Source organism: Parambassis ranga, chromosome 20 (assembly GCF_900634625.1).
Source record: "Parambassis ranga chromosome 20, fParRan2.1, whole genome shotgun sequence".
Classification (NCBI taxonomy): domain Eukaryota; kingdom Metazoa; phylum Chordata; class Actinopteri; family Ambassidae; genus Parambassis; species Parambassis ranga.
The window spans coordinates 2222361-2250219 of NC_041040.1; the positions used below are offsets into that span (position 1 = coordinate 2222361).

At 44.8% G+C, this 27859-nt stretch overlaps 5 protein-coding genes across 6 annotated transcripts; 2 read left to right on the forward strand and 3 right to left on the reverse strand.

Annotated features, from left to right (window-relative positions):
* Window positions 1–420: 420 nt before the first annotated feature.
* alg14 (ALG14 UDP-N-acetylglucosaminyltransferase subunit) lies at window positions 421–6993 on the reverse strand. The gene is made up of 4 exons (XM_028433089.1): window positions 6803–6993; window positions 5039–5190; window positions 4634–4756; window positions 421–724 (listed from the first exon to the last, which is right to left on the reverse strand). The coding sequence occupies exons 1-4, from the start codon at window positions 6945–6947 to the stop codon at window positions 494–496; spliced, it is 651 nt and encodes a 216-aa protein (XP_028288890.1). The 5' UTR covers window positions 6948–6993; the 3' UTR covers window positions 421–493.
* Window positions 6994–7204: 211 nt separating this feature from the next.
* Window positions 7205–10511, forward strand: steap2 (STEAP family member 2, metalloreductase). Its single transcript, XM_028433346.1, has 6 exons — window positions 7205–7439; window positions 7850–8299; window positions 8373–8539; window positions 9277–9804; window positions 9959–10123; window positions 10218–10511. Exons 2-6 carry the CDS (start codon window positions 7909–7911, stop codon window positions 10509–10511), a joined length of 1545 nt encoding a protein of 514 aa, XP_028289147.1. The 5' UTR covers window positions 7205–7439; window positions 7850–7908.
* A 766-nt stretch (window positions 10512–11277) lies between these two features.
* Window positions 11278–12320, reverse strand: mos (v-mos Moloney murine sarcoma viral oncogene homolog). The gene has a single exon (XM_028433348.1). The coding sequence runs from the start codon at window positions 12316–12318 to the stop codon at window positions 11302–11304; it is 1017 nt and encodes a 338-aa protein (XP_028289149.1). The 5' UTR covers window positions 12319–12320; the 3' UTR covers window positions 11278–11301.
* Window positions 12321–17543: 5223 nt separating this feature from the next.
* plag1 (pleiomorphic adenoma gene 1) lies at window positions 17544–24682 on the reverse strand. Its single transcript, XM_028433347.1, has 3 exons — window positions 24547–24682; window positions 20785–21144; window positions 17544–20631 (listed from the first exon to the last, which is right to left on the reverse strand). Exons 2-3 carry the CDS (start codon window positions 21033–21035, stop codon window positions 19440–19442), a joined length of 1443 nt encoding a protein of 480 aa, XP_028289148.1. The 5' UTR covers window positions 21036–21144; window positions 24547–24682; the 3' UTR covers window positions 17544–19439.
* Window positions 24683–24986: 304 nt separating this feature from the next.
* Window positions 24987–27859, forward strand: chchd7 (coiled-coil-helix-coiled-coil-helix domain containing 7). 2 transcript variants are annotated; one of them, XM_028433350.1, is made up of 4 exons: window positions 24987–25291; window positions 26228–26297; window positions 26395–26493; window positions 27515–27859. In XM_028433350.1, the coding sequence occupies exons 2-4, from the start codon at window positions 26244–26246 to the stop codon at window positions 27617–27619; spliced, it is 258 nt and encodes an 85-aa protein (XP_028289151.1). In that variant the 5' UTR covers window positions 24987–25291; window positions 26228–26243; the 3' UTR covers window positions 27620–27859. The 2 variants fall into 2 exon arrangements, with proteins under 2 accessions (XP_028289151.1, XP_028289152.1); XM_028433351.1 differs by having other exon boundaries at window positions 26238–26297.

Below are 27859 nucleotides of genomic sequence, written 5' to 3' on the forward strand. Positions count from 1 at the left end.
CTATAAATAACCCCAGATGTTACACTGGAGCAGGAACTTTTGCTCCATCTCTTTCCTCCCTGTCTTTGGGTCAGTTCAACAAATGAATGTCTCTGAGCTCTTCCTGTCCAGGAACAGGAAACACAGCACAAAGAAAGAACAACAGCGGCGATCACGTGCCCCATACTAGAAACACAACAGCGTTTAAAACAAATCCCCGGACAGCGTCTCACTCAGCGTGACGCCACTGTGTTTGATGTTACAAGATGTTTCATGTACAGTACAGCTACAGTAGAATGTGAGGTCACATAGACAACTGCTGTTACACATGCCCCCCCCCTTCGTCCATGGTGCCATGGACGAAGGGGGGGGGCCTGGTCGGATTTTTGATTTGTTGTGTGCACACACACACACACACACACACACACACACACACACACATTCAGGTATAAAAGTGCATTTATTCATCACAGTAACGTCTTTGATTCTTTGTGTCCATGTGCAACAAATACATTCAGACTATTCTTCCAAGGAAAATGGATTTGGGGTATTTGTCCCTCAGAGACGACCACTGCACGAAGAAATAGTCCGATAAGGGATAGAGGATCTTCCCCGTGAGTGACAGCGTCTGCACCCGGCAAATGCTTTCAACGTAAACGATCAGGACTTTCTTCATTCCCAGAATTCCAAGCAGGAGGGCAGCCACACACAGTGGGACACAGGTTCCCGGGCCATTACACAGCACCTGAAACAACAACAACACACACACACAGGAGGGGGGGGGGGGTGAACACATTTCCAGGAAGTGACACATACACCGAAAGCAGCAAACAGAATGTTCAGCACATCTGTGACAGAACTGGAATCTCACAAGAATCGTCTGCTGTTTGTTCCCCGAGACAAAAGGATTTGTTTTCATTCGGGTCATTTGGTTTCCTTGTTAATTAGGACATCCTACATTTTGTTCTGATGTCTCCCGAGTTTCTGGAAACATCCCAGCACGGTTGTCTCCAGAGAACAGCAAGAAAAAATCCTTCTGTTCTCACCGGGAAAACCTACAGTGATGTTGCAGCATCTCTGTGTTTCTAGAGATGGGACTTTTCACCATGCCGACAAAAATGGCGACTGCAGAGGGGAATGGTTCGCCCAGTAAAATGTGTTCGATCCTAACCAGCAGCTTTAATGCCTAGCCTCATTGGTTAGTGAACAGCAAACGGCTCACAGCGTTGGGGGATCCTGGTCGACTTCCTAAAGCTGACATTGTTGCTACACTGGTCCTGTGATTGAATGATGTTGGGCATATTTTAATGTGTAACCATGTGCTATATCTGGGGTATGTGACTCAATGGAGCGTCAATTTGCACCAACCAGATCAAGTAGACAAGAAGTCAGGCACCTAACACCAGAGAGCATCCAGTAGATTTGATGTTTTGGGTCCTATTGGTGCATAAATATGGAAAATTCTAAAAGGGTCCATACACTTTCAAACCCCACCACTTCACATGAAAAGCTGTAGCAGTGAGTCACCCAGAGGGGGGGGAGGGGGCCGAGGCAGAATGAGGGAGTTTGGGTTCACAGGAAACCAGGCAGAGCTGCTCTGCAGTCTGGAGAAGTCATCATACAGCAGCAGCATTATAATCCCGCCACACTGCTCTGGAAACCTCAACAAACAGCTCAACAATGGACTCAGAACAATTACTTCACACACAATGAAATGCTTCATGGAGCAGCTGTAAGCACTAGATTAGATGGTCAGTTTAGTTTGGAGTGCAGTAAATAAAGAGTTTTTTTTTCATTTTCATCATTTGATCTTAAATTCTCTGTGAAGCTGTGGACATGGAAGACTAGTTTCCAGATTTCCAGGAACAGGATCATACAAACTGGAGTGAGCATGCGCGGTTCCCTCCAACTGTTCCTACATGTTGATGCAAGAACAGTTTTTAGTTAGTGATGAGTCCCTTTTTAAAGAAAACTATAAGGGAAGAACTTTTCTATAGCTCACTTGTTTCCATTATATAACGATTTAAAGGGGGCGTGGCCACGTTTAAATCCAGTCTCCTGCTTCCACTTAGCTTGTATGTGGCTTAACCAGGAGTTCAGGTGGACTCAGAAGCAACATGGCAGATGGTAGATGGTAGAGCAGGGTTGTCCAATAACCAGAAGGTTGATGGTTCAATGTGTCCTTAGGCAAGGCACTTTACCCGCATTGCCTCCAGTGCACTCACTGGTGTGTGGCGCTCTTTGCTGGGCAGCCTTAAGCAATTTTTTATTAAAGTATAAGAAAAGAAAAATAATAATTTGAAGCTGTCTCAGTAAAGCAAAACCCTGACATCTCTCTCCACTCTGAACACCACTCTGTTGGCACTGTGGCTTCAACTTCTTGCTAAAGATGTGGAGCCCGTTAAATCCCCCTGACCATGCTTCTGGCAGAGTCTGAAAAACAGTTTCTGAATGTTCCTCTTCTATGCTGCAGTCATAAGCCCTGCTGGAACATTCCTGGCATATGACTGGCCTGGCACCGAGTCCCCAGCTTTAATTGCCACCAACAACCAGAGGGTCTGCTGGAGGGACATGCAGCGGGACCACTCACAGGTCAGGAATCTGATCTGATCAGCATGCAGTTCACACAGAGCGGAGGCTGGCTGCTCCGCTCAGTGTGTCTGTTTTCCTATGTCCCTTTAGAAACAAGTAGCAAAAACCATGCGTGACACACACACAATGAAACTTTCCATAAAATACAAGATGACCTCTGATCAAATTAGCAACATTTACACAAAGCACAATTTCCCCATTTATCACAAGTAAAAAGAAATCATGTGTTCAATAGAAAAATACTTTGAATATGTTCATGACTGAACAGACTACACCGTGAGACATTTTCACACAAACAGGAAGTGGCTGATAACACCAGTCAAACCCTGACCCTGGTGTTTTCACACCTACACCTCCATCACGCACAATGCACTTAATTGTCCTAGTTTGGTGATGTCCAAAGTTCCCTTCATTTAAAACGTGCTCATGTACTGGACGAACCCTAGTATAGTCTAATCCCACTCAACAATCTTTATCAGTCTTGGAAATCTAATTACAATCTAGCAACATTAACCAGACACAGTTAAAGACATGGACATGCGCCTGTTTGCATTCTGTTTCCCTGGTAACCCAGGACGGATCATTGGGATCCTTCGCGGCCCTGGATTTCCCAGGACTCACAGCGCACCAGTTGTGATCGTAACCACTGAGACGTAAACCTTATACAACCCTACATTATCATAATCAAACTCAGGTTGCTAGGCAACAGGAGCAGTAGGCCGTGATAAACGGGAAGTCTCGTCACAGGCCAGATCTCTCAGAGCGACCTTCGAGCCGCCGTGTGTCTTTTGGTAGGATGCATCATTACAAGTTTTATTAAAATCAAATCCCACAATGCATCTGTCCCAGCAATGTCTGGATGCTGATTGGTCAGTTCAGATTAGGACTTGATTGTAACAGGAGCTGCTACCAGATGGTTACTGCTAGACGTTATTCTCCACTGTTGTTGATTTCAGTGCAGATAACATTCACTCTGTGATCAACTGGAATGGAAGCCTGAACTCAGAAACAGCCACTGACACACAGGAACACGGTCCGGCTGCGTATCTCTGAGCTGTTTGTATTGATCTGCGGCCGGTTTGCACAGCTGCTCAACACAAACATCTGTCTGTTAAGGTGGCCCTTTTCTGCTTTTATTACATCGGACAGCTGGTGTTAGGTTTCAGTGACGCTCTCTGTCTTTGATGTTCCATCACACAAACCATATGAAGCTTCCTGACACTACAGCATGAGGCAAGCAGAGTAGTGGGTTTGCCTTCTGCACAGGTTTACTTTTAACACTTAAGAAGACTAAAAATAAGCAGATATCAAAGATCCACAGTCCAGGTCATTTTCTGTGGGATGTAGCCTAAATTCGCTTTTTGCTCATCACAATAATCTAACAACCTAAAACACAGCTGCCTCAAAATGATAAAGGTAAGTGAGTACTGGTGTAGTGAACGTGTGAATAAAGGAGCCAAAGGTGAGGCATGTTATCACGTCCATATGTTCGATTTGAAGAAAGGAAATGTGTGGTGGTGGTGGTATCATGGTTTGGCCCCGCTTGTCACTATGAATTCTAACTATAGTCAAAATAAGGTCATTTAACGCATTTCACCTCTCACTATCACTCCATACTTTTGGTTTGGTTTGCAGATAAGTCACACACACCCATATGGACATGGATTAAAAACAGCTCCAGCTGTGTACTCTCACATGGACGTTAGTTTTGCTGCTTTGTTGTTCCTAATGGAATAATAAGTGGCACTCTGTACTGATTAAGTTGCTTTGTGGCTGAGGATTAAATGTTGTCGGAATGAGAATCTCTTGTAAAAGTCCATCTAATAATGAGACAGATGTTGTGTAATTCAATGAGCATGATCTTATTACACAACAAGTTCAACGTCAGCATGATATTCTTCATGGAGGGGGTTGTATAAGTGCTGTCTGACAGTATGGGAACCTTTGAATTTTCGATTTCTGCATAAACATGAAATGAAATGTATCCATTAAAAATATTACAGAGTTTGCAAACTGTCAGGCACCACTATATTTTTCCTCTGTTTTTCCTCGACCCACTCACCATGTCAGGTCTGACTCTGAACACCAGTGGGAGGGAGTACCGCAGGGCGTTCAGGGTGCTGACAGCGGAGGAGCTCCAGGACTGATGCACCTCTCGGCTCCGTGGGATACGACAGATGGTGAACTAGAGGTCAGAGACAACGGGTTCAAAAAACAATGACAGCGACATAATTCGTTTAGGCATTATTGTCAGTGTGTGTATCCCTGACATTTCAAAAGGTTTAATCACGCCCCCTGCTGGCAATCCCAAGACTGTGCAGCTTTGGCAGGTAAAGTAACTCTATTCACACAAGCAACCATTTAATACTCACACACACAACAAAATATAAACATAGACGATCCTGGCCACGCTGGAGTGAAAGATTCTTTAAGATACAGAAAGACGTGATGATCGATGTGCACCTACCTGTGACCTGGAGCCCGAGTGCTGTTTAGAGTTCTCAAAGGTGCAGATTTTCTCCTCACTCATCCTGTCTGTGTCGGCGATGACATAATGTCGAGGTGTGTAGGCCGAGGACAGACACTCCATGAGCCGCAGGATCTCTGTTGTGTGACCGCCTGTTCAAAACACAGGACACACATTTTACATTTTCAGACATTCAGCAAATTTCATTTCATGATAGGCTAATTGATATAGAAATGTCACCAATGATTTTTTTATATATGAAAAAAAATAGTAAACCTGCACGTCATAAACGTGAAGTCAGAGTGATGCGACCAAGTTGTAGTTCGTTTAGCTTTTACATTTGATAAAGGCTTTAAACTTGATAAAGGTGGTGTTCAATAATGTTTTCCTCAACAATCCAAGGCTTCTATTAGCCACTTGTTAGCACTCGCCTGTTTAAGACACACAGAAACGTAATGGAACCACGAAAGAGATATATTATATTTATGTCGAAGAATCAAACGTGAGAATGTCGTGATCTTGTGTTGACACTGGACTTTACATTAAACCCAGTCAAACACCCATGAAGTTCTGGACGAAGGAACCGGAAGTGCTAAAATCAAAACGCTTTTCTGGTTTTTCAGACTACTTCCATAATCTATATTTATAGAAGACTGGATGAGAAAACAGATTTGGTCTGTTATACACCTTATGGATGAAATGGTAATAAAGGGAAACTAGACGGTTCAGACCTGATAGATACATTTTTTAATTCTTAATATATTCCACTTTAAAAAAAAAAATATAGTCCACTTTAAAATTATGAACAATATTTAGCCTTCAAATGAATTTATGAAAAAAAGATTTAAATTGGTGGTTGAAAAACTGAGCACATGTTTTATAAATGTGAAACTGTTCTGAACCTCTGGACCTCTCCATGACTCGATATCACCCAAATTCCCAAACGTTCACTTTTGGTCGTTTAAAAATATTTAAATTGGAGTAACCCACCAAGTAAAACCAACAGAGTTTTTGGTAAATAATCTTATTATCCTCCTTATTATCCCAAATGCAATTAAATGATATACGGAGGACTTTAATTTACTTTAACCCCTTGTAATCTTTATTTTATCTTTGTATGTTTGTACTGTATTCATTTTAAGGTTATTTTAATTTATGTTTTTTTATATTGATTTCTACTTATCTTTTACTGTTGTTTTCTGTAAGGTAACGATTTATTATTTGATGGTTTATTTGGATATAAATAGGAGGTGATTTTATTTTGAAACGTAATGTTTTGAGTTTGTCATTGTTATGTTTGTTGTTCTACTAATAAAGCTTTTAAAAGAAGAAAAAGACTACTTCCTGTGGGAATCGGCGCTAATAGGATTTTATCTCTCATGCACAGAGCCGAAAAATACCTTAACCAGCTTCATCATTTGTTACAAAGCGGTGAAATATTGTAATTACAGTAACATATGTTGATAATATTATTGGGAGGAACTTTAAAACACCGTGTGTGGAAACGTCGCACCCCCGCATCCTGTCATGTTTTGGTACAGTCCACTCACATACGTGTAGTTAGCCTGTTAAGCTAAGGAAGTCGGCTAACTGCCAGTTCTGGAAAACGCTTAATTCTTGCCCGCCTGTGTGTTAATTCTGCAGTTTAACTTATTCCTGAACAAGTCGCTGACACGTACGTTAACTCATGAGAATATGTCTGAGGTGGAGTTATGTGACGGAGCAGAAACACCACGCACGGCTGAATGGATGGAAGCTTGTTACCTGATCCTGCAACAACAAGAACCGCCACCGGACCTCTGTCTCCGGGCCGGTGTTTCTGTCCCGTCTTCACCACGGTATATAACCGAATTACAAACAACAGACTTATAGTTATAAAAACATATGCAGCTACTAACAGCACCGCCATGACGGCTGAGACACTTCTTCTTCTTCTGAGAGTTTTACGGTGGCTGACATCCTGCATGTCGCATTACTGCCACCTGCTGGCAGACTCCTTCATTTCAGTTTAATTCTTCACGCCTGCATCCTTTCTATTAGTTCTCTGCAGTTTTCTAATTAAACATTTAGCCCTCTGTTTTCTTATTGAGTGCACGATTAAAATGGAGATCACGATTTTTACACGTTTTTATTTCTTTTATCAACTAAAAATTATGGTTTTGTGAATTAGCGCTAAAATATGTTTCCCTTATTTCTGGATTGTTCATTTTTACGCATGCGATGAATTTTCATTACAGTAAAGGCTGCACGAGATTTATTTCAAGACGAAGCAGGTTTTCCGAGTTTCCCCCACAGGACCTGAACGCACCATGTGTTCAGACAGCGGAGGCTGAGCAGCATCAGGAATGGGCAGCTAGCAGCTGGTCTGCATCTCCACATCATCAGCGAGTCCCGATGACAGGTGGGTACCACCATCATCATCATCCTCATCCTCATCCCACTGTCTGCTGTGTGTCTGCGTGGGTTGATGTGCGGTGCAGAGCGGCGGCGCTACAGGTGCACGCACACACACACACACACGGCCGCGTCCTTCACAGGAGCGTCGTCTCTGCAGACAGAAGGTCGTGAGGAGACGCAGCTCGGCCCGGTGATCCGCACCGGTGATCCGACCGGCAGCGGATGGCGGGGGATGGAGGGAACGGCCGGGACGTCACGGCCGAGCCACACGACACACGCAGACACACTCATGCACACGCAGAAATTCATTACTGGGGAAATAAAATGCTTTATACCGCAGGATAAACAGCAGCACTCCTCTGGCCACCTTACTGACCTGAGGAGTTGCAAAACTATCTTGGTTTCCTTCTTTAGGCGCTCCAGACTCTTCCTGAAGCAGAACACCACAGAAGAAGACGCATCAGGAGGGAAGGATGGGCTCTATCTCTATGATGGGGGGCAGCCGGAGCCCTGTGTTCCTCACAGCCTCCTCCTCCCACCACCTCCATCACACCCAGGCCTACCTGCTGCCCAACGGCACCAAGAGCCGAGCTGCAGATGCAGGAAGCTCCTGCCCGCCTGCACAGCCCACAGTGGCCATCCTAGGCTCCGGTGACTTTTCCAAGTGCCTGAGCATCCGCCTGCTCCACTGCGGCTTCCATGTGGTGGTGGGCAGCCGCAACCCCAAGCTGGCAGCTCATTCGTTCCCCCACGTGGTGGATGTGACGCACCACGAAGACGCAGTGGGGAAGGCCAACATCGTGTTCCTGGCAATCCGCCGCGAGCACTACTCTGTCCTGTGGGACCTCAAACACCTGCTGGAAGGTACGCAACACACAACCGACCCCCACCTTCTTCACTTTGACAGCATCGCTACAGTGTGTCTGTTGCTCTGCAGGGAAGATCCTGGTGGATGTGAGCAACAACCGGAGGGTGAACCAGTATCCAGAGTCTAATGCCGAGTACCTGGCCTCACTGCTCCCAGACTCCATTGTAGTCAAAGGCTTCAATGTCATCTCAGCCTGGGCCATGCAGCAGAGTTACCCCAAAGACGCAAGCACACAGGTACCATGAATATATGAAGTGTTTCAGTGCCGAGAAGGTCTATAGAAAACTTGAACCTGGTCATTTGTTTATTCAGATAAAGGAGGATGGGTGGTGGTAGTGTCATGGTTTGGGCTGGTTTTGCTGGATTCTGAATGACAGCTGTGATAGTAGTCGCTGTTATTGCTGCACAAGGAGGTCACAGCTTCACATTTTACCACTCACACATGTGAAATATCGGATCATTTCCATGAATAAATGAATGACAGAGTCTGATACTTCTGTCTCAGTTGTTTGACTGGGTTCTCATTGTGTGAAAATCATCAGATGTTTTAGTCATATCTGTGCAGAAATATAGAAAATTCTAAGGCAGGGTTCTCTCTGATAGTAGAAGGCATCCAGCATGATGTGTGTAACCGCTCTGTGCGCCCTTTGGCACTTTAATTCTCATAATTTAGGCCCAGATTATTAAAAGCCTTCAGATCCACCGCCGATTCTGACACAGGACACTCACAGCAGTAGACTGGGATTATTCCTAAATGAATCCTTCATTTGACACAATTATTTTTGGCCTATTACTTTTATGCAATTTCCACATTGTGGGACTAATAAAGGTATTCTTAATCTTAATCTTAATCTTAATCTTATCTTTTCCTTTAATGTTTATATGTGATGTCTGCAGAGCTATTTACATATCTGGATTAACACAGAGACATTATTACTGAGTTGCTTCGATCCGGCCTCGTCTCTCTGTGCAGGTGTACGTCTGCAGTGACTCGGTGGAGGCTCGACAGCAGATCATGGAACTAGCCCGTCAGCTGAACTTCCAGCCGGTGGACATGGGCACACTGTCTTCCTCCAGGGACATTGAAAACATCCCCATACAGTTATTCCCGGGCTGGAAGGGCCCTGTCCTCGCCGCCGTGGCCCTCTCCATCTTCTTCTTCGCCTACTCTTTTGTACGGGATATCATCCACCCCTATGTGAAATACAAGCAGAGTGACTTTTACAAGATCCCCATAGAGATCGTGAACCGGACGCTGCCCACTGTCTCCATCACTCTCTTGGCCCTGGTGTACCTGGCAGGCCAGCTGGCGGCTGCGCACCAGCTCTACTACGGCACCAAGTACAGGCACTTCCCACACTGGCTGGAGGGATGGCTGCAGAGCCGCAAACAGCTGGGCCTGCTCAGCTTTTTCCTCGCCGCCATCCACGTTCTCTACAGCCTGTGCCTGCCCATGAGGAGGTCTGAGAGGTACCTGCTGCTCAACACCGCCTACCAGCAGGTCAGTGGGAGGAGCTCAGATTCTATTCACTGCATGTAATCTCATGACCGTCAAAGCTCAGCTGGAGCCGTGTGTGTGTGTCAATAGTTTGTGCTTCTCTCTCCCACCTCCCTGAATGAATGTGTTCATTTAAAATGAGTGTTTATGCTGGCAGGTCCACGCCAACGTGGAGAGTGCGTGGAACGAGGAGGAGGTGTGGAGGGTGGAGATGTACGTGTCCTTTGGAATCATGAGTCTCGGCCTCATGTCCCTCCTGGCTGTCACCTCCATCCCCTCCGTCCACAGCACGCTCAACTGGAGGGAGTTCAGCTTCATACAGGTACACACACACACACACACACACACACTATCCTCAGACCTGATGAAATGTGACGAGCCGTGTCCTGAGTGTTCCTGTCCCCCCCTCCCTCCAGTCCACGCTGGGCTACATCGCCCTCCTCATCGCCACCTTCCACGGCCTGCTGTTCGGCTGGAAACGAGCCTTTGAGGAGGAGGCCTACCGGTTCTACCTGCCCCCCAGCTTTGTGGTGGCCCTGGCCCTGCCCGCGTGTGTCATACTGGGAAGGGTGCTGATGCTGCTGCCCTGCGTGGCCCGCAAGCTCCACCAGATCCGCCGGGGTCAGGACAGCAGCCAGTACCGGTGCCAGCGCCTGGAGCCGGTGGGCTCCGCCGCCCACGTCTCACCAGAGCGAGTCACCATCATGTGATGTTTATTTATCGTCGTTACAAGTTCTGCTGACGTGTGAATTGTGCACTTGTGAACTTGATGTCGTAGCTGTGGTCCATTCACGTGTTCCTCCGCTGCAGTGTTTGACCTGTTCCTGTGCTTCTTCTCCTCACTGCTTTAGAGGTCATTTTACAGAGCTTTTATCATGTCTGTGTAAACACTCCTCGTGATGTCATCGTGATGTCACAGAGGATACAGAACGCCGCGTTTCCTGCAATACTGGACTCCTGAACAAAGAGTATATGAAATGTCTTTTAGTGCCGTTAGTATTCTTACAGATCACAGCGAATAATACCAACTGGCAGCTGAGTGACGCTTAAATGGTCTTTTTGTTTATTTCTAGTGTTCAGTTATAATTCTAAGAAAAAAATTATGTCATAAATCTGTGAAATGAACTCAGAATTCCATGTTAGAATTCTGGAAAAAATCTAAATCAGAGTAAATAATGGTCCAAGAGAATTCTGAGGAAGCGGTTCTTTCTGTGATCATGATGTGTGACAGAGGCCGAGTATAAAAATAATTTTAATCATAATAACACCTCATATTACAAATAAAACATGACTGACGTTTGGACTAAGAAAGGTGGTTAAAAAAAGAAGACGGAACATTTAAGATGCAGCACAAAGACTCCGGGCACTGCTTAGAAACATTAAGAGCCACTTCAGGTGACCACACACACACATAAAACACACACACTGGGTGCTGGTATTCTCACATTAAGGAAAAAACAATGTTCTTGTGTCCATCTGTGCACGCGCTTTGCCATAAAATCAGACGTGCGCGCGCAGCTGCTGTAGGTGAGACAGCACCTCCTGCGCACTGGGTCTGCATCCGGCCTCTGCGCTCCAGCACCGACCCAGCAGAGCCCCACACAGCCGCCCCTGCTCCGACCGGAACGCCGGGTGGTGCTGAACAGACGGCCGCAGACTGTGCGCCACGACCGCGTAAAGGACGTAGTGCCTGTCGCCGGTGTAGGGCGGATCTCTGGTGATCAGCTGCCACAGCGTGATCCCGAAGGAGAAGATGTCCGCTTTGGGAGACACCCCCTCGCCCTTCAGCAGCTCCGGGGCTCTGTGCGTGTACGTGCCGCAGACGTGGCTGAGACGCGCGCTCAGTGAGCTGTCCTCGCACGCACCGTCCAGCTTCAGGGAACAACCGAAATCTGCGATCTTGCAGACGTCCTCGTTGGACACCAGCACGTTGGCAGGCTTGATATCCAGGTGCACCACGCCGTGGGAGTGCAGAAACATCAAGCCGTGGGCAATGTCCGTGGAGTACCGGAGCCACCTGTCCTCCCCGAGCGGCTCCGCGCCTCCGTATATGACCTGCTGCAGGTTCCTGCTCCCCACAAACTCCATCAGGATCGTCCCGATGCTGCTCTCGTCTCCAAAGTCCGCCGGCACGCAGGTGGTCGCCGCGATGACGCGCACGATGTTCCTGTGACGCAGGTGCGCTGCGTTCAGCTCGGCCCAGAAGCTCTGCCGGGAGGCGAGCTGGTTCTTTGCGCATTTCTTCACTCTTTTCAGCGCCACCGTCTCCCCTAAGTACTCCGCCCTGTAGACGGAACCGAATCCCCCGGAGCCCACAGGCTGCACGGAGCGCAGCTGCTTCCAGTGGATCACAGACGACCACAGCCGGCTGGCGACTTTGCCGTGGAGCCGCTGCACGGGGACCTGTAAGGTGTAGCCGTGGGAGTGCTTGGAGAGCGGGCTGCTGCAGACCCCGATGTCCACAGAGGGGTAGATGTCTCTGGGCAGCAGGCGGGTGACGGGGATCGGGGAAGGCATGGCGTCTGTGCAGCCTGCTGCTGCTGACTGACCAGCAGCTGCTGCCGCTTCTTCTTCTGTGGTTTCACAGCAGGAGCCACTTGACCGCCCTCTTGTGGACGTAGAGCCATATATATATAATACACACACAGAGGGACCCACACTGCCCCTCAGTGCTGTGGAGTGTGCAGCGCGTCCTGTTCGGGTTCATCAGGTTCATTTGGATAGTTCAACCCAGTTTACTGAGAGTACAGCAGGGAGGTCGGCCTGAAACGAGGCGTTTTTTTTACATCCTGTGGTGGTAAAGCACAATAATATTTATGAGTAGCTCCTGTGTGTGTGCATGCCATGGCTACCTAATGAGCAGCCCGGCAGTTGTGTGCATTGTTAGGAGGTGAAGGCAGAGTAAACTGACAGGGTGGGATCAGCGTGAGGCTGGGGGAGGGAGCTGCAGCGAGGAGCATGTTACACAGCCTGTGATTGTCCTGCTCAGCCGCTCCTCGCATGCAAGAACAGATGATCGCATTCCAGCAGCTTCTGTAGACCAACAGGGCGACGACAACACACACATGTACACAGCTTCAGTCCAGTCCTCGGTACAGAGCAGCTCCGGGTCTGACATGATGCTGGGTTTTCCTCACAGGAGCTGCTGGTTTCAGCTCCTTTCTCTTCAGATTCAGCTCGCAGACAGACGTCCGGACGTTTTCATTCAGCACTGATCCAAACAGACACAAACCATGGTACCACCACCGCCGTGCTCCACAGAGAGGGGTCAGGTTCACATGCAGGAATGCTGTGTTCCTCTTCTTCCAAACATTTAAACACTTTGGGCTTAGGGTTAGGGTTAGGTGCAGCATTTTAACAGTAACATTTTGACAGTATAAAATATGCTGGATGTATAAACATAGACTGTATAGAAAATAAAAGATAAAAAAACCAACATCTTCAGTAATAAAGTGTCTTAATGTGAGCATGACGTCATGAAATGAGGAGCCAGACGTGCTGTTAAATCCTTCTCCTTACGTTTATTGAACTTTCATTACATTGAGTAAAAACACTGGAGTTGTCGACTGCAGCTCTTCTCTCATAGCAGCAAAGTATGTGAATTAAAATCAGGTTATTCTGCCAGAAAATAAATAATCTGCTTCTTTGGATGATGTCAATGTTTTGTTTTGTAAAAAAAAAACAAAACAAAAAAAAAAAACGGATAAAAGCTGCAGCATTAATATTTATTTTACACAACCTATAAACATATACATATATATATGTTTACGTGACTTACTCCTTTGCCTATATTTATAAAAAAAAATACAACAGTAGTTTGTAAATATAGATTTGAAGTAAAAAGTCTCCATCATTGTCACAGGATGGCAGCGAGGAGCAAACGTGGCTGGAATGCAGCTCGATCTGAACGGAGTCGTGTTTCTCAGCTCTGACGTCTCCCGACACGACTCCACCTTCCCAATATCACCACACACAGGTGTGTGTGTGTGTGTTTATGAGGGGGGGGGGCATGATATTACAGGCAAGTCTGTAAAAAGACTACAAAAGTCACAGTACATTAAAAATATATGTAGCTATATAGTACAACCAGGCACACACACATGCCAACTGTTCAGCTAAACTGGATATTTTGTACAAACGATATATTTAAGAACTAGAAAAAGAGGTCTGTAGCACCTTAAGGAGCTTTTAGAAGTATGTTAGCAGCTTGATCCAATACCAAAACATATTGCAGTATTGCAGTGTTTCTTACATACACATTCAATAAAGTTCACTGGTACCACTGAAGCTTATAAAGAAGGTCGACATGGATTGCTGAAGGTCTGGAGAGCGTCTCCGGCTCCCGGTCACCACCACCACGCTCGCTCTGCGTTAGCTTTAGCTGATAGCTGCAGAGGCCGAGGGGCGGCTGACCAGGAATTCTTCTGAAGAGATAATAAAGCTTGTATTCTTGTGAATTGATCTTATCTCAAGACGAGTTTACATCGTTCGTCCTGAGATAATAAAGCTCATTTTCTCATGATAATGACAATTTATCTCAATTTCTTGAGTGTTTTGAGTAGAAACCTCATGTTTTTCTGTGATCACAAGTTTAACCAATTATATTTTTAGGGATGACACCTTCATTTATGTCATAGTCCTAAGGTAATAAAGCACATTTTCTCGTTTGTTCTTCTGATGAATATTTAATTTATCTCATCATAACCAAACTCATTTTGTCATGATATCATTTATCTCATTATTTTTGGATAAAGTTTCTTAGCTTATGCTGTTATGTCCGGACCATAAAGTTAATTTGGCCTAATGAAGATCACTTTTTTTGACATAATGCCTGAATTTTTTTCATTATCTCGAGATAACAACTCATTTACTCATGATATCTATCATTTATCTTTTTTATCTTTTTGTGATAACATGCGAGGCAACTCCACTCTCACGTTGTCATTATCATAAGAAAATAAGAAAACAGGATCATCTTGACACAATGGTTGCCATGACAGCCAGTCTCAGCTTCCATAGATACCAGACTCTGAATCTGGATCTCCCTCTACATCTGTCCAGAGCAGGTTTTTCTGTCTCTCAGCTTTGTTCCACAGTTAATTTCTCTCTCTCTCCACTCCGCTTGGATTCTGTCGGACAGTCGAGTTCAAACTGCAGATAGAACCGTGCAGCAGCTTTCAGACAGAAACCAATCAAGTAATGTGTTTTCATAACGTCCCACTGAGGTCCAACGGTGACAGAAGAGGAAAAAAAAAACCCAGGATATAATTAAGAACTATAAAAGTGTAAATTTAAGCTTCATTATTGTCTAGAACAGTCAGAGAGGACCATCTGAAAAACTACAAAAATCAAACATCTGTGTTTAAAGGTACATCATTTGTTAAAAGACCCCTCAATGAGATACACAGAACACTTGTGCAAGTAAAGCAAAAAAAAAAAGACTTTGATAGGAAAAACACTGTCAAACTTGTACCTGTAAAAATAAAACATTTGATATTGTATTTACATGTTATTGTTCTCTAAACGAGCTAAATATATCATCTATACATTTGTAATAAAGGTTTAAAACAAAAGGGTAATGGAGGAAAATAAAGGCATTCGATTTACAAAAAGTGCTATGATAACAAAATACAAAATAGCGGCTTGCTAACATCTCTTGTAAAAACCACAAACCTTCACAAGATACAAATAGCAAACTTCCATAAATGCTTTGAAACGTCACACATTCAACTCTACATTTCACACGACATCGTCTCCATTCAGGAAGGACACGTAACACTTCGAGTTCATCATCGTCATCTCTGAATCCTTGATGTGAGGTAAATGATAACACTATCGGGTTCTACATGCGTCCGGCATGTCAGGGAGCTAACAGGGCGTTCCGTCGGGGGGGGGGGGCTGGCTCTAATGTTCACATTTTGTTTGTATAGTGTGAGCTCGACTAGCTCTTCGTAGCCGTTTTGGTAAAAGTTTTGATTGAAATCTACCGTCGATCCGAGCAGACGCTTGACGTCAGCTCAGGCCACGTTTTAGGATGTTGTGTTTTATTCACCACCGGCTGTGCTTTGTTAGCTTGTTAGCACGGGTGGGAATCAGTGCGGCTCCGTCTGAGTCCACTTATCAGAGCCGTTTTAGCTGTAGGAGAGCCGTTACTATCAATGAAACTGGCTGCAGTTCACCTAGAGGGCGCTGTGAGGTAGTCCTCAATGAATCGGGTCATTTTTGGCTGATGCTTACATGAACTTATCAGAACTGAGGAGCAAGGAGCAGAAAGTTCTGCTAATCGATGCTGATCTGCCAGTTCAGATTCGGAGTGATGTCACATCTGCTGATGCTCGTTGGATGTGTTCATCACAATTTACTTTTTTAGATTTAAAAAACATTTAAGAAACATTTAAAAAAAAAGGTGGAAATACTCTTTTTGATGAAAATGATTATTTTTGTGAAGTCTGGGCTCCATAGGTCCCTCACTCATTCAGAACCATCTCACTAGCGCCCCCTAGTTACCGCCTGATTAATCCAACTACGGGCAAATGAGTAAAAATTCTCCCTGTTCAGCTGTCATGAAATCATCTATGGTGACTATGACAGTTTTTGTACCAGGCTGTAAACGTCTTAAGTTGGAGGTCTACAGGGATTGACTCACTTTTGGAGTCAGCCCTCAAGTGGCTGCTTGAGGAACTGCAATATTTGACACTTGGGCATTGGCTTCATTTGTCAGCCCTGGTGCTAACACACTCAATAGCTAATTGTAGCTAGCTCATTAACACACCTAACTCTATAAGGAAGGAGACGGCTAACGTTAGCGACCTCAGCGTTCTCCATGATTTGCTCCACAAACCTCAGTGGAGGAATCTAAGTGCTATTTTTCCAGCAGCATGTTGCATCTGTAAATGTTTCCTTCTCCTACTGTCAGCCCAGAGTGATAACATGTAAGGCTTTGAAGCTGTGTGACTGTCAGCAACAGAACCATGGAGTGACCTACAGAGCACACCAAGGAGGGAGGCCCAAACCTCTGTGAGCAGCAGCAGCTGTAGTAACGACAGGATTCAATGCAGCATTTATACTATACGACACAGCCACAGAGGTGACGGCAGCCGGCAAGGAAACACATCAGCTCACTACCCGACTCCATAGGTCCGCTTACATATATTACATATCGGTATACCGTGTTGCTTTCCACATGATGGAGTACGACCATCTGATTTTCATAACAATCTGTCCTTGCAGCATCAACGTGGGAATCAACACCTATGTGTGATGTGCATAAGTTCAAAGTCCCTTATGTATTTAGTTCATTGGTTTTATTTGATCGCAAACTGCTGAAATGTTTGCGATCTGCATGGAATATAAGGCACCACTTAGGATTACTTGAAGATAAAATAAAACATATTAATCCTGGAGGAAATTCTTTTGCTGGAGGTTAGAGATTTGTAAGTTATTTTGATTGAGTCAGTGGTGCTAACGTTTGTCAAACTTTTTTCTGTTTATGAGACTTGATCAATTATTTATTCACCAAAATGATCCAACATGGACGAATGAGACCAAAACAGAAAGAGTTAAATGAGAAACTTGATAAAGGGAAAACTCTGCATCCCAGTATAAGAACCTCATCCCATCTGTAGCATGTATATTATATACACTACCAATCTGGGTGTACTAGGTTGGACTGGTGGCTCAGAGGTGTAGGAGCGGCTCTGGGAGACAAAAAGGCCCCGTTCACACTGGAGAAAGTCAATCCAGCTAGAGATTGTATTTGGATAGCCTTTAAGCTGGATACGTTCAGACCTATTTTCAAATCTGGCTATCACACACGCGTGTCCGCACTCAATCCGGCTTATTTGCGGTCCTCCAAACTCCAGAGAGTTCAAATTCCTAGCTCACCATCAATCCTGGCCAATTCCGTGATTTAAGATCAATTCAAACGATCCACTCGATGCCTATAGACTTTAGTAGTTGGGTCCTACAGCCACCTCAAACACCTCAAACCCGCTGCATGTGGCCCCTTTTCATCGCCTACACACATTCGTTTACAACTATTTTATGGACTTTCCTCCCCCCATGCACCTAGCATCAGGGCCACCAGCGTGTTTACAATCATGGACAATTGAAACCTAGAAACACAAGCTTATTGAGCTGTGGTATGAATGTGACTGATATGAATGGCCATTTATAATAGTGGGTTTTTGTTAAATGTTTGTCATTTGTCTGTGTAATTCTGTCTTTTACTCGCTCCCAGAGCCGCACCTACACTTCTGAGCCACTAGTCCAACCCAATGCACCCAGATTGGTAGTGTATATAATATACATGCTACACATCTGTGGAGCATGGTGGTGGTAGTATGATGGTTTCATGTGAGGAAACCCAGCAACATGTCAGCAGACACTGAGAGCAGAGCTTCACACACGTCATATTGGATCATTTTCATATAGAAATAAATAATATTTCTTTTCTTTGTCTACTGATGTAAACATCTGTGGATGTACTGGGTCACACTGATGCAGACATTACAGACTATTTTAAAGCACCACTGTAGGTTTTGCACACAAGCCGGAACTGTAGGGCAGATTTTTACATGTATAACCTCCCTCACTTGCTTGAAAGCCTTGAGAGCTGATTCAGGACGTCAGTTCTGTGTATGGAAACTGTTGGCCCAGATTTATGCTCGCTGTGACCCTCTAACACAAACACTGGATGTATGTTTGTCATGAACGTTCTACAATAATGTTGCTATAGCAGCCATGCTGGTTTATGTTTGGTGACTTTGGTTTGATAATAACTATGAAACTGAAACTGTTCCCTCTGTTGAAATATTAAGACAGAAAATCCACTGACTCCCTATAAATGAAATAGAGAAATGTAACACAGCTGCTCAGTAGTTCCACCTCAGTACCTCACAGGCCTCTAACAATGTGGATGGACTTCTGCTTTATAAAAAGACCAACCTGCAGATTTGACATGTTTTAGCCTATCAGCCATTTAGAAGGCTGCTCACTGATGATTTCACAATGTATTAGAAATAAAAATGATATTCTGTGTACTGCATAGAAGGCACATTTCATCACCTATAATACAGGCGGACATGATCACTGTGAGGAGGAGGAGCCTTTTCAATGGGCAAAAAAAATCCCAAAAAAGACAGATTAGTCCTTTAAAATCCAACCACAAACACACAACACAAAGGTCAGCTGTGATCCCAGACAACACGACAAGGTGCTACACCCACAACAACAACAACACACACTGTGAAATCTGCATCTAATGTCAGTGTATTCTAAAGGGCGCTGGGCGTAGGTACAAATCCTCACTGCAATATAAAGACTGAATATTAATATAAAAAACACATGAGTTTGACTCATTATTATAAGAAACAAAATCCTAATTATGAGACATAAAGTCTTGTTTGTCAACCTCCATCTCATAAATGTGACGTTTTAATAAGGCGGACTCGTTATCTGGAGCGATCGTGTTGAAGGCTGCATGTATGTGAAGTCATAGGTGGGTGTGTGACGGAGGTGTGTGTGTGCTGATGGACTGCTCATGTTGTCATATTAAATGGACAGAAGTGCTGACATCTTCAAACGTGTTACTGGCATCTTGCTCTGGCCTGGTTTGAGGCTCACACAGTGTGTGTGTGTTACTGAAAAGCCTGGTGGAAGCGGGGTAGTGTGGTGGGTGTGCTCAGGTTGGATATGAAAGAAGAGGGCAGCCCTTGAAGCTGACTTTCTGCAGCCTCTGGACCAGCAGGGTCCTGAGGGGGCAGCTGGACCAGAGGTGTGGGTTCTTCGCTGGGTGGAAAGGTGACGCCCGACCCCCCGCCGCCGCCGCCCCCTACCTGATTGTACGGAGGCCCGTTGAGTGGCAGGAAGTTGAAAAGTTGCGAGAAGTCCATTAAAGAGGAAGATGAGGCCAGAGAGTCGCCTGTGGTGGCTGCCACCGACGTGGACATTTTGGACAGGGACACCTCCTCGCCTGCTTCCTCCAGCACACCCACTTGAGGCACCAACTCCAGTTTGGAGGAGGAGAGTTGGGGTTCTTGGGCCACAGAGGACGAGGAGGGCATGCTGCTCTGCAGCTCCATCAGGTAGGTCTCCAGTTCTCCCTTTAGATTCTGCTCCCGCTCCTGAGAGGAGACGGAGTATGAGGTAAAGTTGGGGCCCAGTGGGTACTTTGAAGAGAAGGGGTGCGTGGGTGTCGGGAAGGGCTCTGTGTCCAGGACGGGGCCTGCGTACATGTTGAGCTGGTGCGCCCTCGGCGTCAGCATCCCTGGGAGCTCGCCTTTGATGCTCCCGGACGCCAAGTCGTAGACAGCGGGCTCCAGCGAATCAGCCGGCTCCGTTTTGACCCTCAGCAGCTCCCGGGCGTGGCTCTTCTTCACGTGACGCGTCAGGTGGTCCTTCCTGCCGAAGCGCTGGGCACAGTACTGACAGAGGAAGTCCTTCCGTCCGGTGTGCACCACCATGTGCCGTCGCACATCTTTCCGGGTGTAAAAGCGCCGCTCGCAGTGCTCGCAGCGGTGCTTCTTCTCTTTGGTCCCACCAGAGGACTTGCCGGCATGTGTCTTGAGGTGCTCCAGGAGGACGCCGGTGCTGGGGAACGGCTGCAGGCACACTTGGCAGGTGAGGTCTCCACTATTGGCAGCGTGGAGGGCGAGGTGGCGTTTGAAACCCAGCTTGGTGTTGTAGCTCTTGCCGCACTCCTGACAGGTAAAGGCCTCCTTGTGAGGGTCGTGAGTGTGTAGATGATTCTTTAGGTGATCCTTGCGGTGGAACATTTTCTCACAGTATGAACACTTGTGGTTTTTTTCTGGCGAGTGAGTTGCCATATGCCTTGGAACACAGACACATTCTATGAGCAGTCAGAATTGTTGCATTCATATTCAAAGTAGGCATGCTCTACACACAAACACTGCATCAACACAACAATGCTACCACTACACAGCACAATGTTATTGAGAGAAAAATGCTGCTGCGTGTCTGTACCGTAGCAGCTTGTATTTGGAGACAAAAGCCTTGGTGCAGTCTGGGTGGGAGCAGCAGAAGGGTCTCTCCCCTGTGTGAGAGTACGAGTGCACCTTCAACTTCTCCAGACTGTTGAAAGCTTTCTGACACTCCTGACAGGGGAAATTCTTCTTGGGCTTCCCCTCTGCTCTCCTGCGCCTCCCCGTGGTGGGCGGTGCGAGCTTGGCTTTCTCCAGGACGTGGTCACGGTGGCCCTGGGTTCCCGTGGCCATAGCACCCTAAGGCAGACCAGCTACACTGACGGGGGCGCAGGGCCCAACTAGTACTGATGCAAATATTCTATCCAGTTTTATGTGCTCAACACCGCCAGGACTCAGGGGCCTGAGAGAAAGAGAGAGAGATTATCTGGTTCAGTTTCAGGTTTCACTGAGGAGCAGGTTGTACAAAAGACACTGAAACCAACATCAAAATCCAACAACACAAAGAAAGGTCTACTTAAGCTTCAATGGTCCTAAAACACAGGAATCACAGGAAGCAATCCAGCTGTGTGGTACCGGTGTTACTCAGCCAGTCGCAGAACTGGAACCCCCGTCCTTTCCCACATATACAGTGTGATCTCAATACTTGATTCTAAATCAACAGTTGATGCTGCAGCATTTAAAGATGGATGAAATAACAGCTCCCCCAAGGTGAGGCCAAAACATCTGGATTGCCCTCTGCTGGCTGGCTGAGTAACAATACTCCTGCTTCTGTTCTGCACATGATGTTTCACGGCTTGTTAGTTAGTTTTTATCAGACTGATCTGTGTTAAAATGCTCATTTTTTCATTTTTCAGTACACTTCAGTACACCATGAGCTGGAATACTTCTGCATGCAGCTCCTGCTGCTCACTGTGGTAAGTTTTAAGGATCGCTGTCGAGTCCAACTGCCTTTAATTTAAGCAGATGATCTTCTGTTTTACTCCTGTTTTGACTGTTCTGGTAGGGAAATTACTTCTGCCTTAGACTACTTCATACCCTCTATATAGTTTCTGCCAACAATCCTTAAAACCCTCTCAACCTGTACCTGTGGAAATTAAGCCTTTGCCTGCCGATGACCCAAAATAACAAAAAGCAGAAGACCAAGGCAGCTTCCCTGAGGAACACCAAACCTTACTAAAACTTACCTAAAAACTTCCTCTCAGACAAATAACAAAGAAACTTAGCAAGACATTTTGTAAGAATCCTGTGGATAATTGTGTCAAAAGCAGCGCTTATCTATAGTAAAACACAAAACTGTGTTTTTATTGGCGTCAGTATTGATCCTGAGGCTGGGGATGACTTCAGCGGAGGCTGTGATTCACTAAAAAACCTTGTTTTTGTCCATATAATCAGAAATTTGACAGAAGACGACCTTTTCTAGAATCTTACTGCAAAAAAAGGGGAAGATATGGACGACATCTGAACACGTGACATCAGCTGTCAGAGAGGGCTCTGTAAAGATGCACTCAGGGTACAAACTCATTCTGATGATAAAACCCTGAATTTACATCACACTCCGTTGTTAGTGTGTAGTGCAGCAACGTGGCTACATTAGCAGCTGCACACACACCTCCAGCTGTCTTCAGGTGGTTGTAAAGAGAAGCCGCTCTCACAGTCTGAATGTGCTTTAATCCAAAACACTGATAATGTTCCCATCCACACTCACACATGGAGGCGGATCACACCCAGCAACACATGACACCAGGAGAGGCGGATACAACCCAACACCTTTACATCCTGACCTGCATGACAGCTAACCCCGATGGACTCACTGACCTCAAGGAATCCATCTACGAAATACAATTCAATAAAAATCTGAAGACTGACACAAAAATCTTTTTAAGTGTTGACATGAAGCAGCCTCAGTTTCCTTAAATTGTGTTATTAATTCAGTGTCAGTATTAAAACTTATAGCTGCTATCATTAGTTATTTTTTAAGTCTCTGTTTCCATGGAATGTTTTTATTCTGCATTTTATTTATTTATCCTTTTCATTCTGTATAGAAAGTCACATTAAAGTTACGGTAAAGTCTTCATTTATAGAATACAGTACTAACAAAAAATACAATTAAGTTTACAGCAATAAAACTGTAGAAAGTGAATCATTAGTATTTTACTGATCGTTTTTGTGACAATTAGCTGAATGATCTTTAGACTTAATAATTTCTTTAGTTTCTTTAATAACATATTCTCTGCTTCAGGAGACGTCTGCATTACTACGATCAGACTGAACATTTTTTTCTGATGTTATTGAAATAAGAGGCAGAAATTAAATCAGTGAGTATAACTACAGAGATAATGGTGGATTATTTTTAATCATTTTAAAGAAGTTTTAAGGCTTTTTCAAATCAGTAAAAATGTTATGTTTCCTCCAGTAATTACTCAAAAAGTCACTGTTTTCAGAATGAAATTAGAATTAAATGATTCATGATAATTATAAGAAGAAACTGGACACATTCTGTGTCTTCTCTAAGAGGCAAATAAATCCAAACTATTATTTTAAATAAAGGTGAAATTAAACTGAAGGTTTACACGATGTGGTTATAATGAAACAATGATAGTTTCTATACAAAAAGCAGAGTTTTTAAAGTTTTAAATATAAACATATTATCCTAACCATGACTGCAATCACTGAGCTGAAGTTTAAATTATGATTCAAATTAAAAAGCTTATTTATGAAGAAATCATGCAGCAGTAATGAGGTTTTAGCCAGAAATTCTCAGACAACACACAAAAAAAATACTTTTCTAACAAATGCTGGATTTGTTCTGGAGCCCACTCACACAGACACAAACATCCTTTAAAAACATGAGGAACACGTCCTGATGCTCTGCTGCTCTGTGCCACAGGACATCACACAGACAAACACAACCAAGTCACACAGGATCCAGATGCAGCCCGGCTCTGCTTTAAGGTACAGTATGAGACAGGTGTAAACAGGGACTGGAGCCAGCACACTTCCTCTGACAAAACACTTTCAGTATCAGCTCTCTAACAAAACCGACATGCTGCTGCTGCTGCTGCTGTAACTCAACAACAAACATGCAATCTGCACATGACACACTGCAACCTGCCACACTCCCCACATTCAAGCTGCTAAAAGAAGAATCTGCGGCAGGTTGGGACACAAACAAACATCAAACTGTATTGATAAGCATCGTCTGCAGCTACCATGCCTGTGGCACCGTGGTCAGTATACCTGCAGAGCCTGAAAACCAGAACCAGGACCAGCATGACAAAATGCCACTGTGGCCGCTATAGGCTACATGGTTGCATTTGGCGTTAGTTTCCCCTGCAGGAGATGCAGGGATCGATAAGGATATGTTTACATGGCTTCTGATGGAGTGTCTATGAGCCAGAGAAGTGGCTGCAAACAGCCAGAAAAGTGACATTACTGCTGAATCTGCGAGCGCTCGCTGCCGCCGGAGCTCATCGCACTGCCGCTGATTTTATATTCAAAAAAGTAAAAGTAAGTGAGGGGGCTGTGTTCAACTTTCCTGCACTCTGCGAGGTCCCCGTGCTCTTTAATGTTCGTGGACACGCACCGTGACACTAATATCAGCAGTGACACAATTTATTAAATTTTTTTTCTAGTACTTGTGTCCCCCCCTCCCCCCCTCCCTTGGTTTTCTCTGTGGTCCAAAACTGGGTACTGATTAACACAAACTTTTTCCCCCAGCTCACCCCTCTCTCATAATTTAAATAACCCCGATATTTTAATTCAAGAAGTGAGTAACCGTTTCTTTAATTCACATCAAACTTACCCCGGACGCTTTAACATCCTTTCTGTTGAGTTTTTCTTCACTTTCAACTATTTTCCGAATTTTTAATAATTTTTTTCTCATATTTTTTGCTAGACGCGGCGGGCCTGAAAATTGTTTGCTTTCTCCTCTTTCGAGCAGCCATTGTGTATGCGCTGCGATGCAACCGCACTATGCTGTAGCCACGCCCACTCGAAGTTCCACCCACTTGCGCTTTTTGATTTGTGTACGCCGCTGCCACTTTCACATTAGCGTCACTTACCGTCCATTTCAATAACAGTCAACTTTCGGACTTGCTGGACATGCTGTCAATCGTTAAAACTCGCTTTTCACTGTTTTACAAGGATAGGAAGACTAACATGTCTGCCAAGAAATCCTATTGGCTCATTTGAGTGACAGTCTTCATACTAACTCCTCATTGGCTAACGGCGCCGTCAGTTGTCGGTGACGGTGTGGGTGATTTTCCTGGTGCGCTGTTGCAGTAACGACAGTGGAGCTGTCCTCAGCGTGACGGGGATGTTAAAGCTAACGGCATGTGTGGCAACATTAGTTAGCTAGGCTAATAATAAATAGCTGTTTAGCGGCTTTCTAAAACGAGCGGCTACTTAGCTAGAGTTAACATGGAAACGTAAGTTTTGGCTAACCGGAAGCTGTCTTGCTAGCTGTTTGTGTTTGTAAACTGGATAACCTTCAGCGCTGTGTCCATTCCACATGTCATTAGCCGGCTAAACGGCGGCGTTTGTTAAAGGTAGGTGTACTCATAATAACAGAGTACGCACTTTCTTCATTAAGTCGTTTCAGACACTGTTTACTTGATGTTTGCTAACATGAATGAAGGTCAGCGTGGGACGGTGTAGCAGTGTGTTACATGTGATGGGGGCGTGCTAACCTCTGTGGACAAATGTGCTGCTTAAAGAAAACGTGTCTGTTTATAAAGCTGCACCGAGGTTCTTCCAGGGATTCAGACTCAGCCTAACAAAGGGAGAACTGCACTTTAATTCGGCAGATCTTTCAACCACCACCCACACACCGACAGTGGTCATAATTAGTTAATAAATGTTGGGCTTGAACAGCATGCTAATAACAGAAAGCTGACATAAACTGACCATGCTTTCTTTAAGTGTGATTATAAATATCATCTTAGGATCTTGGTCGGTGTGTTTTCTCCATATATGAGCTGTATACCAAACAATATGTTTCTAAATCTGTGTGCTGAGCGAGTTAAAGTCAAAATAACGTCTGGAAATTGGCACAAACATGGATGATGTGAAACAAACCTGATGAAAATACATTTTCATGTCAGACTCATGCTTCTGAAAGAAAAAAGGAGGCTCTTAATTTTTTAAATTTAGAATTCTGACTTTTCTTTTTTTCATTTTCAGTTGTATTTTAATGAAATGACATTAATTTTTACAGTGGAGTTATCACAATAAATGGATGAAAGTTGGTGTGGGATACTGTGTGGAATGACGTGCAGCAGTTGTCGCATTTGAGCTGCAATGTTGGAATTTATTTTCGGCATGTTAAAGCCGAGATCAAAAGGGTTAACCCTCTGTTTAACTGTAAAATCTGTCAACCCATGTTTTCTCCACAGACAAATATTAATGTCAGTTGGATTTACAGTGTATGTATAACTTATATAGTGTCTTTTTCCCATTGTTAACCATGTGATTGACCTGTCCAGTTGTACACAGGTCCACATGGATAAAAATGCAAGAAAAGTCCGGAATCAGGACATTAACCCCTGCATCGAAGTAAGCTCACTGTCTGTTAAACAAACTTACTGCTGGAACAACAACACCTTTAAGTTTCTAATCCTCTTTTGTGGTTGTGACCGCTTCACTTTTTCAGGAAACGGATGCCTCCCAGAAGTGTTTGGATTTCTACAACTATGATAAGAGCATGTGTTCGGAGTATTTCCAGCGATACAAGGCCTGCAGGAAATACTGGGTGTGTATGTTTTTCACATGTCGACAAAAAACACGCAAGCAGTGTGCATGCTAACAGGCATGATAGCTGCATGCACCCGTGGATAGATGTCCACATATGGGTGCAGATGTTGAAATCTTTGCTGCAGTAGCGACACCTACTGGTCGGTCATGGCATAAATACAATGAGGAGCAAGTGGGGCCATCGTTAGAGAATTCATCCACACAGGTAAAAAAAAAAGCGAGTCTTGAGTTCTTCGTGATTATCAGAAGGTGTAACAGTTCTCAAATTTCAAAAACATCGCCAAATTGTAAGACTGAAAGAGAATTCATGTCAGCACATAACATCAGTTCAATGAGGAGAGACTGGATGAAGAGTTTATTACAATAGATTACAGAATTTACATGTACTTTGGCGTTTAGACCCTGATGTGATGTCATCAGCCATGGGGAAGCAGAAGAGCTGAGGTTGATGAAAAATAGATTCCCCTGGGGGTCTAGACCTGGTGGTGGTGGTGGTGGTGGTGGTGAAGACAGCTGGAGAATGGAGAGATGAAGGGTTAAACTGACGGGTGGAGGAGAGCTGGTAGGATGATCTCTAAGGACAGCTGAGAGTAAAGAGAGGAGATGTTTTAAATTTGCCACTAAGACATGATTGGCTACATCCAGGCAGCGACTGATTGGTGAAGGAGGTGTTCTCCATAAAAGACCTGACTGGAGCGGGAGGAGGAGAGAGAGAGAGAAGGAGAGACTGAGGCGGAGGAGCAGGAGGAGAGAAGGACAGATGGAGGGACAGACAAAGAAAAGCCAGTGAGCATGTAAGCTTGTAATGATGTGAAGAACCAGAAAGGTCTTCCTGCTTGAACCTTTGCTAAGCTCCATTTTAACAAATCGTACTTCCACCCCAGTTTTAACCTGAAACAGCCTGTTAGTGATCAGAGTTCAGAGTTTCAATAGTTGACTGGAGCACGGCACGTCTCCAAAGACTGACCTCCTGCTGAGGCTTCCTCCTAAGACAACTTTCCTGTGTTTGTTTTTTGTAGCATGACATAATGGTGGAGAGGAGGAGAAACGGTGTCAAACCTGACATGCCCACCGCTGCAGAGAGGAGGGAGATGCTCGCTGCTATTGGAGGCAAACCGTACTGAGAGTGAACAGGGTCAGAGACGCCGCGAAGGACTGCAGGACCGCTACTACAGGCCAGATCCGAAGCACACGGCGCTCTGAAGAGTCACCTGATCAGAGTCCAGATTCATGGACGTGACTGTAGCTGAAGGAACACAATGGAAAAGGATGGATGTGACTGTGTGTGTATTTATAGAAGCTTAGGAACACAGTGACATGAATTGTAACGACATAAATTAAAGTATTTTCTGAAGAAATTACAA